This window comes from Mus musculus, chromosome 2 (genome assembly GCF_000001635.26).
Source record: "Mus musculus strain C57BL/6J chromosome 2, GRCm38.p6 C57BL/6J".
NCBI lineage: Eukaryota > Metazoa > Chordata > Mammalia > Rodentia > Muridae > Mus > Mus musculus.
Window position 1 is genome coordinate 32176139 of NC_000068.7, and position 12115 is coordinate 32188253.

General features: G+C 51.2%; 1 protein-coding gene across 13 annotated transcripts in view; it reads left to right on the top strand.

Moving 5' to 3' along the window:
* Prrc2b (proline-rich coiled-coil 2B) overlaps positions 1-12115 on the top strand; it is an 83507-nt gene that overhangs the window by 25108 nt on the left and 46284 nt on the right. For all 13 annotated transcript variants that reach the window (XM_006497948.4, XM_006497951.4, XM_030249906.1 and 10 more), the window contains exons 2-5: positions 6320-6488; positions 6985-7162; positions 9207-9309; positions 11343-11415. In XM_006497948.4, the coding sequence (XP_006498011.1) occupies positions 6374-6488; positions 6985-7162; positions 9207-9309; positions 11343-11415 (469 nt within the window). In that variant the 5' untranslated portion in view covers positions 6320-6373. The remainder of the gene's footprint in view (positions 1-6319; positions 6489-6984; positions 7163-9206; positions 9310-11342; positions 11416-12115) is intronic.

A 12115-nucleotide genomic window follows, 5' to 3' on the forward strand; every position in this document is an offset into this window, starting at 1 on the left:
GTGGGTGGAGGCTGGAGAGATGGCTCAGTGGTTAAGAGCACTGACTGCTCTCCCAGAGGTCCTGAGTTCAAATCCCAGCAACCACATGGTGGCTCACGATCACTAGGATCCAATTCCCTCTTCTGGTGTGTCTGAAAAGAACAACAGTGTAATCACATACAAAAAAAAAAAGTCAGTCATGCACAGGCCATTGTAGTTGGACTTTGGCTACTTTTGGTTCGTTCTTTCACTCTTTCAACCCCTGGCACGATAGGAGAGAAAAAGGAAGGGGATCCCTGGGTAAGGTCAGGGGTTTGAAAGGGGGAGGCAACCAAAAAAAAAAAAAAGAAAAAGAAAAGAAAAAAAAAAAGCTGGGCGTGGTGGCGCACACCTTTAATCCCAGGAGGCAGAGACAGGCGGATTTCTGAGTTCGAGGCCAGCCTGGTCTACAGAGTGAGTTCCAGGACAGCCAGGACTACACAGAGAAACCCTGTCTCAAAAAAAAAAAGAAAAGGGGAGGCATTATCATTAGACTCCTTCCTGCTGAGTTCCTTGGGGGGAAAGTTTCTTCTTTGTGCAGTACTACTTAATAAACTGTGACCAACAGCAATGAACCAACATTTATGTACCCTCTGAAAAGTCCACCGAATGCAAACCGGCACACAATTGCAGAAACTTGTCAACGGTGGCTGTAGACAGTCTGGGGCAGCCGCCTGCATTCACACCTGGAATTAAAACAAAAACATATTCTTACAATATTTCTGTTTTTAAAGAAACCAGAATTCCAGAGTTGTCACTACAGACCATCACTGCCCAGATATGCTTTAAACCCTCGAGAGGGGCCTGTGTCTCTCCTGCAGTGCTGGGATTGGCTCGTGCTTCTGACTTTCCCTTTCCTGAGGGTGGGGGATGGGCAACCCCTAGCCTTCTGGTGAGTGCCAGGCAGGCATCCTGAGGGTGCTGTCACCTGGTCAGTGCCAGATCAGAGATGACTCTGCTCATAAAGGCACTTGCTGTCAAGCCTGAAGACCCGATCCCTGGATCCCACTTGATGGAAGGAAGAGACCTGGGTCCTGTGAGTTGTCCTCTGGCACAGGAAATATTTACCTTAGTGGGGCAGTGGTGGCATACATGGTTAATCCCAGCAAGAGGCAGGTGGATCTCTATGAGTTCAAAGCCAGCCTGGTCTACAAAGTGGGTTGCAAGGACAGAGAAACCTTGTCTCGAAAAAAATCAAACCCAGTTATGCGCACAAGAATGGCCACAAAGGCTCCGGTCTCCCTTCTCACCAATATTCATTTTGGTTTTGTTCTTTCCCTTTTTTTTGGACATAGGTCTCACTGCGTGGCTCAGTTTTTAATTATTCATCTGAGTTTAAGCCAATGCTGCTAAGTCTAGTGCTGCATTGTGTGGCTGGGAAGGAGGTGCTGGGCAGGGCATCCTTCTCACTAGTCACTGTGGTCAGGGACCACAGGAGTGTGGCTGCCAAATGGTGTGTGTCCCTCTGCTAAGGCCAGAGATGGTGGCATGCCCCTAAGCTAATGGTGAGGCGGGGCCGTGTCTAGTTTGTCCTTTGTTGTGCCCAGGTTTGGCCTTGTGTAGGGTTAGCACGTGCATGTGATAGCTTCTGTTTTTTGTGGTAACTTATTATACATATTGAGTGGCTTGAAACCCAGATCTCCTCTGCTTCTGTGTGCCTGAGCTGTGTCTCCCAGGCCTAAAGCCAGGCTGCCAGCAGGGCTGCTGTGTGTGCGTGCGTGCGTGCATGCATGCATGCATGCGTGTGTGAGCCCTGAAGGCTCTAGGGCAGAATCCCTTTCCTTGGGCCCTGCCTCCTGCAACTCAGTCCTTTCCTCTGTCTTCCCAGCTACCTCCACCCTCCCACCTCGCTGACTGACCCTGTTGTAGGACCCTCCGTGACTGCATTGGGCGTTTCACTCTGTGCAAGCTGGTTTGCTATCCGCAGGACCTTAGCTAAGTCACAGCTACAGCATCCCTTTGCCGGCGGGCTCTGGGAGTGAGGACTCTTGTTCTTAGTCTAGGGACCTTGTAACATTGGACAGACCTAGCCACAGTCCCTGTTTGTAATCCATCTTGCTGCCTCTGGACAGGTCTCCACTCCACCCTTACCCTTGGCATCTATATTTCTTTGAAACAAATATTATTTAAAAAAAAAAAAACTACCATTTTAGGCTTGAGGGTACAAAGATGGCTACTGCCATGCCTGTGCTTCAGGTTGGAAGCTGCCCTGTCCCATCGCACGGTGAGCATTGGGCTTGTGTTCAGGGTAAGGCATATGTGTGCATTCTATGTTCTTTTTATAACAGCTTTAGTTACTTATATGTGTGTGTGTGGCTGTGTGTGCCTGCAGGAATTTGTGTGCACTGCATGTGTGCAGATGCCCAGGGGCCAGAAAATGGTGGTTCCGAGCCACCAGGCGGGTGCTGGGAACTGAGTGTGATCATCTGCCAGAGCAGTAAGCACGCTTAGCCACCTGGGCTGTCACCCCAAGTGTTTTATGTTTGTTTTATTTTCGGAGTTTTTGTTTGTTTGTGTTTGTTTCAGGACAGAGTTTGTGTAGCCCTGGCTGTCCTGGGCCTTGCTTTGCAGACCAGGCTAACGCTGAAGTCTCACTCTCCTGCCTCTGCGTTGTGGGGAGTATGGAATGCAGCTCCGGGGAAGCCTGTTGTGGCTGCTTTATTGGGTTCCTACTTCCGACCCCAAACACTAGCTAGAAGAGAAGGGTTAGAGAGGAAGGGGCATAGACCTCTTTCAAACAAAAAAATAGACTTCTTCCTGCTGCTTGGGGCTTTGGGTTTCTCGGGGGCAAGTCCAGTCTTCGTCGTCAGAATGTCTCCAATGTCTCCTCTTGCTCAGGACCACTTGACAGACTGCAGCAGCAGCCTTCACCACAGGCCCCCTCGGCTCTCACACTCTCTCCAGAGTGCCCAGAATCAAACCACCTATAGCTTGCAAAGATCAGAGTTAGGGGAGTGGACAAACTGAAGCAGCCCCATATGCCATACCTGAGATTAAAACAGAAGCATAGTCACATAACTGGGGTTTTAAAGAAACCAAAACTCTCCCTATAGATACCCGACTACTGGGAATTTCTGTCCAAGCCATTCTTCTGCCTCAGATTATTATTTTGAGTTGACACCAGTGTGTAATCCTACCCAGTTTATAAGGAAGTGGACTTTTGGAGGCTTTTATGTGGATGAGTGTTTAGCTTGTATGTTTGTCTGTGTATTGTGTGTGTGTGTGTGTGTGCCTGGTGTTGGTGGAGTCCAGAAAAGGGCATTGGATTCCCCTGGAACTGCGGTTACAGCTGATTTGAGCCACCATGTGTTGGGATTCAAACCTGGGTCCTCTGGAAGGGCAGTCAGGGATTGTAATCACTGAACCATGCCTGCAACCCGCACAACTTTATTTTTGGCAAGGCAGTTGTCTCTTTTTCTGGAATGTGGTCTGGCATCTCGGTGTGTGTGCAGTGTGCAGCGTTTAGATCTGGGTGGCTTGCAGGCCCATCGCTGCAGACACGGTTGTTTATGGAACTGTCCATACACTCTACCTGCTGTTCTGAAGTACTCCACTAATCACTGTCTACCCTGACTTTCCTGTTCCACTCTGTTCAGACCTCCAGCCCAGCAGTCTTCCCTCCCTCCCCTCTCCTTCCCTTTGACCTTCTCCATTTCCCAGCGTCTGGTTGGTACTGCTTTTCTGTCTGCTTCTTGGAGATCAACTTTTTAAAAACTTAATGTGTTTATTTTACACATGCATTATGTGTAAAATTGAGAGGACCACTTGTGGGAGTTGGTTCTTCCCACCCTGAGAGCTCTGGGGATAGAACTCAGGTTGTCAGGCACAGTAGTAGCAGGCACTATCTCACCTCCATGTGTAAGTTACCATATGTGAAGTGTGTCTTTTGGCAACATGATGCTCGAGTGAAGATGTTAGTTAGCTTCATTTTTTTTCTCTTTTTTTCTTTTTTTATGGCTAGGTAACGTTCCATGTACACTTCTGTTCATCTGCCCACAGACCCTGGTTGACTGTGCGAGTATTGACTGTTATGACTAGAGCTGTCCAGACATGGCGGTGCAGCTGTGTCTTCGCATCTGCATAAGTCCTCAGGAGCGCTCACACTTACACCTCCACACTCCGCCTCGGTGCTTTTCTCGCTCATGGCAACTGTTAGTTCTTTGTGCCATCTCCAACATTTGGGGCTCTCCCTTCTCTTTTTGGTGATTAGCAACTGTGACTGGGGTGACGTGGTGTCCCTCGAACATCATGGAGACTTTTGAGTCAGCATCTACTTGAGGCTCTGTGAAATGCTAGTTATTCTGAAGTGGCTCAGACCCGGGCCTGGGGGAAGAATATGGTTAGCGGAACAGATAGTACTCATCCGCAGAGGTTTAGGAGGGAGATCTGACCTGTGGGTCATGGTCCCAGGTACTCATTGCTCCTGATGCTCAGTGATCGGGGCTGGGGGTTCTCGCTGATCATGGGCCAGTGAGCACTGGAAGTTTCTGGCCATGCGCTGTAAAGTTCTCCAGGACTCCATAGTTGTTTGCATACTTGGGCTTGGCCCTGAGGTGGGTCTGATGCTCCCTGTGCCATTCGATTTCAGAGAGCCTGGTGTTCCTGGACCTCTCCTCCACCACAGCTGTGGGCTATGATTTGAGTGAGGAAGGGAATTACTACACAGCCGGGGTGGCTGTGACCGTGTCTAGAGGAAGGGCGACCGTGTCTTTCCGTGGGGGAGAGTGCCAAGGTGGCCAGAGGGCTGTCCTTATACATGAGTTCCAGCCTTCCATGTGCATTGTTTTTTAAGATTTATTTATTTATTTTGTGTATATGAGTTCACTATTGCTCTCTTCAGACTCACCAGAAGAGGGCATTGGATCCCATTACAGATGGTTGTGAGCCACCATGTGGTTGCTGGGAATTGAACTCAGGACCTCTGGAAGAGCAGTCAGTGCTCTTAACCGCTGAGCCACCTCTCCAGTCCTCTATGTGCATTTTTAAAGTTAAGATTAGTGTGTGTGTGTGTGTGTGTGTGTGTGTGTACAGATGCCATGGTATGCATGTGGAGGTCAGAGAACAACTTCCAGGGGTCACTTCTGTTCTGCCACTGTGGGTTCCGAGCATTGTGGGTTCAGCAAATGCCTTTATTGCACTAAGCTGTGTCTGCAGCTCCCATATCCCCCCACCCCTCGCTCTCCCGATTTTCAAGGCAGAGTTTTACTATGTAGTTCTGGTTGTCCTGGAACTCACAGAGTTCCACCTGCCTGTCCTTGATGGCTGGGATTAAAGGTGTGCACCACCACCTCCTGCCTCACATGCAGGCCTTCAGGGCATTTCCTGGTACACATTGTGCATTCACACACTCTTGCAGCCCTTGGCCAGGCCTGCTTTGTGCCAGAGCTGACACCTGCGCCTTTGATGTGTCAGGAGACTGGGCTCCATCCACACAGATGTGACATCAGTGGCTCTGTCTCAGCTTTTGTTTTGTGTGCCTGTTGTAATTGAGTGTTGCTTCTCGTGCTCCCTAGTCTGAGGTCATGGCGTACGGATCTGTCTTAGGCACCATCTTACTGGGTGCCAGATGCCTCCCAGAAACACTGATGTATTCTAGCGCAGGTAGCTTTAGGACAGTCTCACAGGGCTGCAGATTCACTATGACAGCTGCCTCCCTCTCCCTTTTCTTAGTCACCCCGTGAGGCCATTAAGGACATGTGACTGTGAGACTCGGTGGATACGCTTGCTTTGTGTTCCATACTTTGCTCCCAGGGTTAGGAAGTCATGGTCTTTGTACAGGTTTCAAGTTGAGCGTCTCTAGTTAAGGCTGATGTAGAGAAGGAAGACGGTGGTGAAGGCTGCTCTTGGTCTCCGTTTCATTGAGCAGAGCTCACTGGTAGTGGATGGGCACTTGGTGTTGAAATGAATGAATGAATGAATGAATGAATGAATGAATGAGTGGGTGAATTAAGAGTAAACAAGGAGAATGCTGATAGACATATTGAAGGGTAGAAGCTTCCAGTGTTTTGAGGTTTTGTCTTAGTGGAGGGGGTGCTGGTATAGTTTTTCATAGCCACCCCGCTCTGTTGCATGGCTGCTGTTTCTCCAGCCTTTCTTACCAGCAAGTCTTGAGTTGGGGGTGGGGTAGCCCAGGCTATCTGCAGAGCAGGCCACCTGGAGGGAGCACCTGTGGATGAACGCTGGGGACATTTTCCTTGGGACAGTCCCTGGCTGTCTTTACGTCTCCAGCATGTTGGAGATTCCTGACGGACCTGAATTGTGATTGGTGACTTACCCCCCCTCCCCCCTTTCCATTTCAAAGGCAAATCGGGAGCGGTGCCGAGAAAATTTCCTTACTAGATGACATTTCATCGCAATGTCCGATCGTTTGGGGCAAATAACCCAGGGCAAGGATGGGAAAAGCAAGTACTCGACTCTCAGCCTGTTTGACAAGTATAAAGGGAGGTCAGTAGGCGCTGTCAGGTCCTCAGGTAAGGCCCGGCCGAAGGCCCCTCTTGCGTTCTTTGCTTCCGTCCCTTGTAAGATGGCCAGGCCCGCCAGGCACTTGTGTCTCTAGCCAGTTTGGGCAGGCAGGTGGGGTGACAGCGTTTGCATAGCCTTCCCCCTCTCAGTTTCCTGGGTCTGACTTCCTAGTGGAAGGATTGGCTGCCACCCACAAGGCCTTCCTGGGGGTTCTTGCCGCACAGCCAGGACCATGTCATATTGCAGGGGTGGTCACTGTGGGCTGAGCTTCCTGGGCCTGGCTCCACCGTGGCGTGAGCTCCACAGCGGCCTCCTGCCAAGGTAGAATGTGCAGATCCCAGCAGTCCTTTGTCTCTAGTCTGGGGGAGGAGCTGGCAGAGGCTGGAGTGACTACCAAGCACTTGTCTTGGCTTGACTTGGCTCCTTAGTCTGAGCAGTGGTGTGTATTTTGGCCTCTCTCCTCCTGTGAGGTGTGTGCTCTACCCCATGTTCTTTTCCTTGCAGTTATTCCTAGACATGGCTTACAGAGTCTCGGGAAAGTTGCCACAGCCCGGCGTATGCCACCGCCTGCAAACCTGCCAAGCCTGAAGTCTGAAAACAAAGGAAACGACCCCAACATCGTGATAGTTCCCAAGGACGGGACAGGATGGGCCAACAAGCAGGACCAGCAAGACCCAAAGAGGTGAGCCCCAGGAGCGGGGTGACTGGGTAGGCTGGGCTGTCACGGCGCCCCGCACCTTCTGCTCTGTGAGATGCAGGTGTGGCCTTGCAGAGGGAGGACTGGGAGTAAGAGTGTGGACAGGCCTCCGGGGCTCTGCACTCCTCTGCTTGCCGTTGTTTGGTTGGGCCTCTGAGCTGATTAATGAGTAGCATTTCTTTGGATAACCATATTCCCCAAGGTAATGTGTACAGTGATGGAGACCAGTCCCTAGAGAACCACTAGGTGGGGGCAGGGGCCCTGTGTGCTCCATGTTAGGAGATTGTAGCTTGGCAGCGACAGCCTTAGGAGACTCAAGTCCTGAGCCATGTGCCTCAGAGAGCCAGCACAAGCTCCTCAGATGATAGCCTTCTGGGTTCTCGACATCTCTGTCTGAATCAGGGAGGAAGCCATATTCTGGGAGGGGCTCCAGAGGCAGGAGCCTCCTGGTAGAGCTTGCTACTGGGTCCTGGGCTATTTAAACAGTTTTCAGCCAGGATAGTGGTGCACACCTTTAACCCCAACACTCAGGAGGCAGAGACAATCATATCTCTATAAGTTTGAGGCTAGCCTGGTCTTCATAGTCAATTCCAGGCTAGTCAGGGCTACTTGGTGAGACACTGTCTCAAACAAAAGCAAAACAAGAAATATTGTGTAGTCAGTTTGTGAGGGGTGCTGTCTGTGGATTGGGGGGTATATCACAACCATCGGGGTTGTTGTTTCTAGTCAGGTCATTTGTGGTTTGCTGGGACTTCTGTACCTGAGGGTTCCACCTTCAAGGAAAACTAGTCCTTAGCTCCAGGGGTGGCCACCAGGGCACTGTGGTGGATAATAGCCTGATGCAGAGGACATATAGGTGTCAGCTGTTGTCATCGTCCATTTGAATGGTACCTACCAGCTCTGTGGTAAGAAAGCTGTGCGACAGTTGAGTGGGATTGCAGAGCCTCTGCTTCTGGGCTGCATAGAGGAGGCCACAGAGTGCCACCCCGCTTCTTTGGTCTCCCAGCAGTGGCAGAGGCAGTGCCAGACCCCTGCTGAAGGCCTCGTGTTGAGGAGGGAATGAAAGGGGGCAGTTGAGGCTCTCTATCCCTGGCCTGCTCTCCTGTGGGGACTTGGAGCCTAGGTTTGGGGATACAGAGCTGCTACTACCTAGAAGCTTCAGTTTGTCATTTTTGTGACTGGTGAGTGTCTGGGGTTAGGTTGTCAGTGTGTCTGTGGAGTTTGCCTATCAGCTGAGCCCGTGCTAATGGCTGCTAATCGCCGAGTGGGCTGTCAAGTGCAAGGCTCTACTGTGGCTGAGTGGAAAGCTCCACACCACCCTTCCTGTTCCTCTCAGACAGTGGGCACACGCTGCAGCCTGTGTGGAGGTAGTTGCTGATAGCTTGGTCTGACAGCGGCATCCCTGTGATCGTGTGACTGGGTAACTCACAGAGAGTGCCCAGAGACCTGTGCCTGTGTGTGTCTAAACTGCTGTAGTTCTGTCTGTAATGGGGAAGAAAGAGGAGCAGGAACTAATTAACTTATGGCCAGTCATCATTAAAGGAATCTTCTATATAAAAAGAGCTCTAATAGACCACGAGAAGAGACTGGAATCATATGCATGGGCTATCTTGTGTTAAAAATATTACATGAACATATGTATACGGAAATCTGTGGGAATCAGAGCTTATGTATGGGGGATGAGATGGTAATGTCTGTTATTTATATTTATAAACTTATTTTTATTGAGTGCAGGCATATGCTGAGGCAAGATAGAAGTCTGTCAGTTGTCAAAGCATTTGCTCTGAGTGGGTGGAGGGGAGCTCTGGCCCTCACCGCAGTGACTCAGTTTCTCCAGTGACAGCTCTTCTTTTGCTTCCTTCGAGCTCATTTGACAGCTATCAGAAGCAAGCAGCAGACTGCCCCATGTCCTGGGCAGTGTCACCGAGTCAGCCTAGGACATGGGTCACTGTCTGGTCACTGTCACTGTTGAGGCAGGCAGAGGCCCTGCGCAGAGGCTGACCCTCCTGTGCATTCTGCCCTTTTCTAGTTCCAGTGTGACGGCCTCTCAGCCGCCGGAGTCGCAGCCGCAGCCGGGTTTGCAGAAATCTGTCTCCAATTTGCAGAAACCGACACAGTCTATCAGTCAGGAGGTAGGTGCTGGGCCCCGTCCTCACATCCCCAGGCAGTCCTGGTGCTATTTGGAAAAAGACAGGTTCTTGGCCTGGGTAAAGCTTGGGCTGAGCGCAGGCCAGCTGGGCACTTCCTGATGTGCTCTGTGGACACCAGTCCTGTGAGCACAGCAAGTGTCAGCTGCAGAAACAGCCCATTGTCTGGTCTGGTGTGTTCGAAAACACAACCAGCTGTGACGCACCAACCTCACCTCTCTTCTCCTCTCCTCTCCTCTCCTCTCCTCTCCTCTCCTCTCCTCTCCTCTCCTCTCCTCTCCTCTCCTCTCCTCTCCTCTCCTCTCCTCTCCTCTCCTCTCCTCTTCTTTTGACAAGGTCTTACTGTGTGGCTGGCCTTAAGCTCACAGAAATCTGCTTGCCTTTGCTTTTGCTTTTTTTAAAAAAGATTTACTTATTATTATACATAGGTACACTGTAACTGACTTCAGACACAGCAGAAGAGGGCATCAGATCTCGTTACAGATGGTTGTGAGCCACCATGTGGTTGCTGGGATTTGAACTCAGGACCTTCGGAAGAGCAGTCAGTGCTCTTACTCACTGAGCCATCTCTCCGGCCCATGCCTAACTCTTACCAGCTGTCTTGACACTTCGATTTTGTATTGTCCCCTGGATACAAAGCTGTTGTCTGCCATAACTGGAAGAGTATGTGTCTGGGGGCCTTTGGCTTCTCCAGGACACCTCTCTCTTCTGCAGCGCTGAAGCCCCCATGTCCATCCCATTCCTTGGCCTGTGACATCACAGTGCAGAGTTGACTTCCTGTTTCCCAGATTAAAAGCTAAGCGGGATTACAGCCCTGGTGCTTCAGATTTAGCTCTGCAGAGAGAGCTGGGAAAGCACACTTGTGCCCTGACCCTGGCTCTGGAACCTGGGTAGGGTTCTTGGCAGTCACTGTAAGGAGGGCATGGGCTTTGCCGGCTTTGGCCATTGGAGGAAGGAGCCTGTCCCACATGGGTCATTTCATCTAGCTATTAACTCTTCTTAGAGGGTCTGGGGTTTTCTCACTTACTTGAGGGGGAAGGAAGAGGATCACCCCATGTCTTGGGGACTCTTAGAGGGTCTTGACAGCCCACTGCCTTTGAAGTAGAAGTCACCATCCCCCGTTAGTGTCCTGGTAAGGACTGTGTCATCCTGAGGCTATAGACACAGGTGACGTGTGTGCAGAGAGAATGGTGGCAGCCCTGGTGCCCCTCTGCTCATAAGATGTTGGGCATGTCCTGTGTAGTCCATCAAGAGACATCTGCAGGCTTGCCACAGAAGCCAGCAAAGAAGCCCTTGTTGTCTGTGCTTAGGGCTAGGCAGATAGAGCAGGCATATTCTGCATGAGAAGCAGGTCTGGGCCCCATTGGGAATCTGACCAGACCCTTCCAGGGGCATGGTGGGATTTTGCTTGGTTCATGGGTCTCTAGCCTTGTGAACTTTCATCAGAGCCTGCCTGTGGGGCCAAGGCCGAGACAGGCGAGTGTGGATGAGCAGAAGAGGACGACCTCTTGGGAGTCGGGCTGGGAGGACCAGCCTTGTTTCAGAATGGTTGTGCACAGTAATTTTCCTGGGCGTGTTCCATACTCACCAGTGGCCCAGATTTGAGACATGTGCTGAAATCACGGTTGGAGTTTTGTCTCTGGAGCAAGACAGCACAACGCTGTGTGGGCACGGGACAACCTGGCAGTGTTTGCAGAGTTCTGCATGCAGGTGGGCGTGGGCGTGCCCTCAGCGCTTGCTCATCAAGCGGTGCTGCTCTGGGTCCCAGGCTCCTGACTCTGGCTGGGCCTGCTCTACCAAGAGCCCTGAAAGTGGCCATCTGTCCTCTGCATGAGGCTTGAGTCTAACATGCAACTCTCGCCCCATCCCCTCTTTTGTTTGTGGAGCTGAGGGTAGACCCTAGGCCTGAGCATGCCAGGCCAGTGCTGTGCCGCTGAGCCCGGCCATGGCCAAGTACCACATTCCAAGGCACAGCAGGTTGGCTGAGCTGGCTCTTCTTGTTTCCTTCCTTTTCTTAGAACACAAATTCAGTGCCAGGTGGACCAAAGTCATGGGCACAGCTGAGTGGAAAGCCAGTCGGACACGAAGGTGGTAAGTGGGTGCAGATGGTTTGGATGGGGTGGGTGGGCAGGAGGGATTGGTCCTTTCCTTAGATGAGGGACCCTAGAAGCTGTGGAACCTTTCACAAAAGCTAGTGTTGGTGTTGTTGTGTCCTTTGTGAGTGAAGTTGGCTGCCAATTCTGTGATGGTTGGCCTCATTTGAGTTTAATACTGGTTACTGGAAGTGCTCTTCTAAAGCTGGGCAGAGGAACCCCAACACGGGCCCTGATGTCCTTCAGTCAGCTGCACTGCTCGGGGGTAATTACTGCCAGTGTCATGTTGCCACCAGCTGCTTCTCCCTCACTGGCCTGGCACTAGCCCCGGCTTCAGGCATGCGTGCTGAGGAAGCCAGCAGTATGGGGATGCAGCAGACATCGCAGACATTCGCCCAAAGCCTTTGGAGGATTGGGTGGGGTTGGTTATTGTCAGTATCCTGGCTGGCAGGAAGGTCTGAAAAGGTCAGTCCACTGTGTGGCGACAGAGGTGAAGGGCTAGCGTGCTGCAGGATGAAGTGGTCAGAGTATTTTCAGTGGCTCGGGTAAACTGTGACTAGGTAGCTGTGTGCTTTAGATGAGTCCTGGGCACGTGGCACAGTCCCTGTGGCCCTGGAGGTGAGACCAACGTCAGCAGGTAGATTGCTTGTTTGTTTTAAGATTGATTTATATTTATGTGTATGGATGTTTTGTCTGCA